The sequence below is a fragment of the Nannospalax galili genome, unplaced genomic scaffold (genome assembly GCF_000622305.1).
Source record: "Nannospalax galili isolate Female #2095 unplaced genomic scaffold, S.galili_v1.0 scaffold199, whole genome shotgun sequence".
Lineage (NCBI taxonomy): Eukaryota > Metazoa > Chordata > Mammalia > Rodentia > Spalacidae > Nannospalax > Nannospalax galili.
The window spans coordinates 1,613,952-1,615,845 of record NW_008343559.1 but is presented as its reverse complement, the minus strand read 5'-3'; the positions used below and the strand labels follow the sequence as shown (position 1 = coordinate 1,615,845).

Genomic DNA, 1,894 nt, shown 5'->3' with positions numbered 1-1,894 from the left:
CCGTGGGCCCGCGGCGGCTGCGGCGGCCGGCTCTCGGCGCCTCCCGGGGCGGCGGCGGCGGCGGAGCCTCCTACACCCGGCGCCCGCAGGGGCAGGAGGAAGATGGAGACCCACATCTCATGCTTGTTCCCCGAACTGCTCGCCATGATCTTCGGCTACCTGGACGTCCGAGACAAGGGTCGCGCGGCGCAGGTGTGCACGGCCTGGCGGGACGCCGCCTACCACAAGTCGGTGTGGCGGGGGGTGGAGGCCAAGCTGCACCTGCGCCGGGCAAACCCGTCGCTGTTCCCCAGCCTGCAGGCCCGGGGCATCCGCCGCGTGCAGATCCTCAGCCTGCGCCGCAGCCTTAGCTACGTGATCCAGGGCATGGCCAACATCGAGAGCCTCAACCTCAGTGGCTGCTACAACCTCACCGACAACGGCCTGGGCCATGCGTTCGTGCAGGAGATCGGCTCCCTGCGCGCGCTCAACTTGAGCCTCTGCAAGCAGATCACCGACAGCAGCCTGGGCCGCATCGCCCAATATCTCAAGGGCCTGGAAGTGCTGGAGCTGGGAGGCTGCAGCAACATCACCAACACCGGCCTCCTGCTCATCGCCTGGGGGCTGCAGCGCCTCAAGAGCCTTAACCTCCGCAGCTGCCGCCACCTCTCGGATGTGGGTATCGGGCACCTGGCCGGCATGACCCGCAGCGCAGCAGAGGGCTGCCTGGGCCTGGAGCAGCTCACTCTGCAGGACTGCCAGAAGCTCACGGACCTTTCCCTGAAGCACATCTCGCGAGGGCTGACGGGCCTAAGGCTCCTCAACCTCAGCTTCTGCGGGGGCATCTCGGACGCGGGCCTCCTGCACCTGTCGCACATGGGCAGCCTGCGCAGCCTTAACCTGCGCTCCTGCGACAACATCAGCGACACGGGCATCATGCATTTAGCCATGGGCAGCCTTCGCCTCTCGGGTCTGGATGTGTCGTTCTGTGACAAGGTGGGGGACCAGAGTCTGGCTTACATAGCGCAGGGACTAGACGGCCTCAAGTCCCTCTCCCTCTGCTCCTGCCACATCAGTGACGATGGCATCAACCGCATGGTGCGGCAGATGCACGGGCTGCGCACGCTCAACATTGGACAGTGTGTCCGCATCACGGACAAGGGTCTGGAGCTGATTGCGGAGCACCTGAGCCAGCTCACGGGCATAGACCTGTACGGCTGCACAAGGATCACCAAGCGCGGCCTGGAGCGCATCACACAGTTGCCCTGCCTCAAGGTACTCAACCTGGGACTCTGGCAGATGACGGACAGTGAGAAGGTCAGGTGAGGGCGGCAGCGCCGGCTCCCCTGTCCTGCCCTGTTCATCCCCTGACAGCACGGTCCCCGCACACTCACGCGCGCACTTACACGTTCATGGTAGTGGCCGCGTTGGGGCGATGACGGGAAGCCTGGGCTCTTTTCTTCTCTTCCAGAGCCCCTCCCCACGGGGTCTGTGGTTCTTCCGCTCCCTCTGCCCACTCTCCGCTCCCTGCGAGTGGAGAGGTGGACTCTGCTGCTCCCCTGCCCGCTCTTCCGCAGGGTATGGAGACGATTCCACCGCCAGCTGCACCCCGCCGCACTGCTTTTGGAAATGGGGTGGGGGTGGGGAGGGACCAGTCCTTTCAACCCGGAGGAGTTGAAGAAGATGTCTGCCTTCACTTCCACTTTCATTTGAATACTGTGATCTGGTTTTTATTTTGAAATGTGTAAAAAACAAGCCCAGCTCCAACGGCCTTTCATCCTTCACCCATAAGCAGTCTCTTCTCACCCTCCTACAGTACTCTGCGACTCACTTCATTTTTACCTGCTTTCCTTTCAGTTTTTTACGAAATTTGAAATCATTGTCCTTTTTTTTCTGCTGAGTATATTCTATATAT

The 1,894-nt window shown here is 61.9% G+C and overlaps 2 protein-coding genes across 3 annotated transcripts in view; one reads left to right on the top strand and one right to left on the bottom strand.

The window, feature by feature from the left end:
• The window catches only part of Wnt5b (Wnt family member 5B), a 134,539-nt gene that overhangs the window by 73,682 nt on the left and 58,963 nt on the right, over positions 1–1,894 (bottom strand). The window lies entirely within an intron of this gene.
• On the top strand, positions 7–1,584 carry Fbxl14 (F-box and leucine rich repeat protein 14). The gene has a single exon (XM_008839750.3). The coding sequence runs from the start codon at positions 103–105 to the stop codon at positions 1,303–1,305; it is 1,203 nt and encodes a 400-aa protein (XP_008837972.1). The 5' UTR covers positions 7–102; the 3' UTR covers positions 1,306–1,584.

Coding starts and splice junctions, on each gene's coding strand:
- Fbxl14 (XM_008839750.3), top strand. CDS start 103: ATGGAGACCCACATCTCATGCTTGTTCCCCGAACTGCTCGCCATGATC.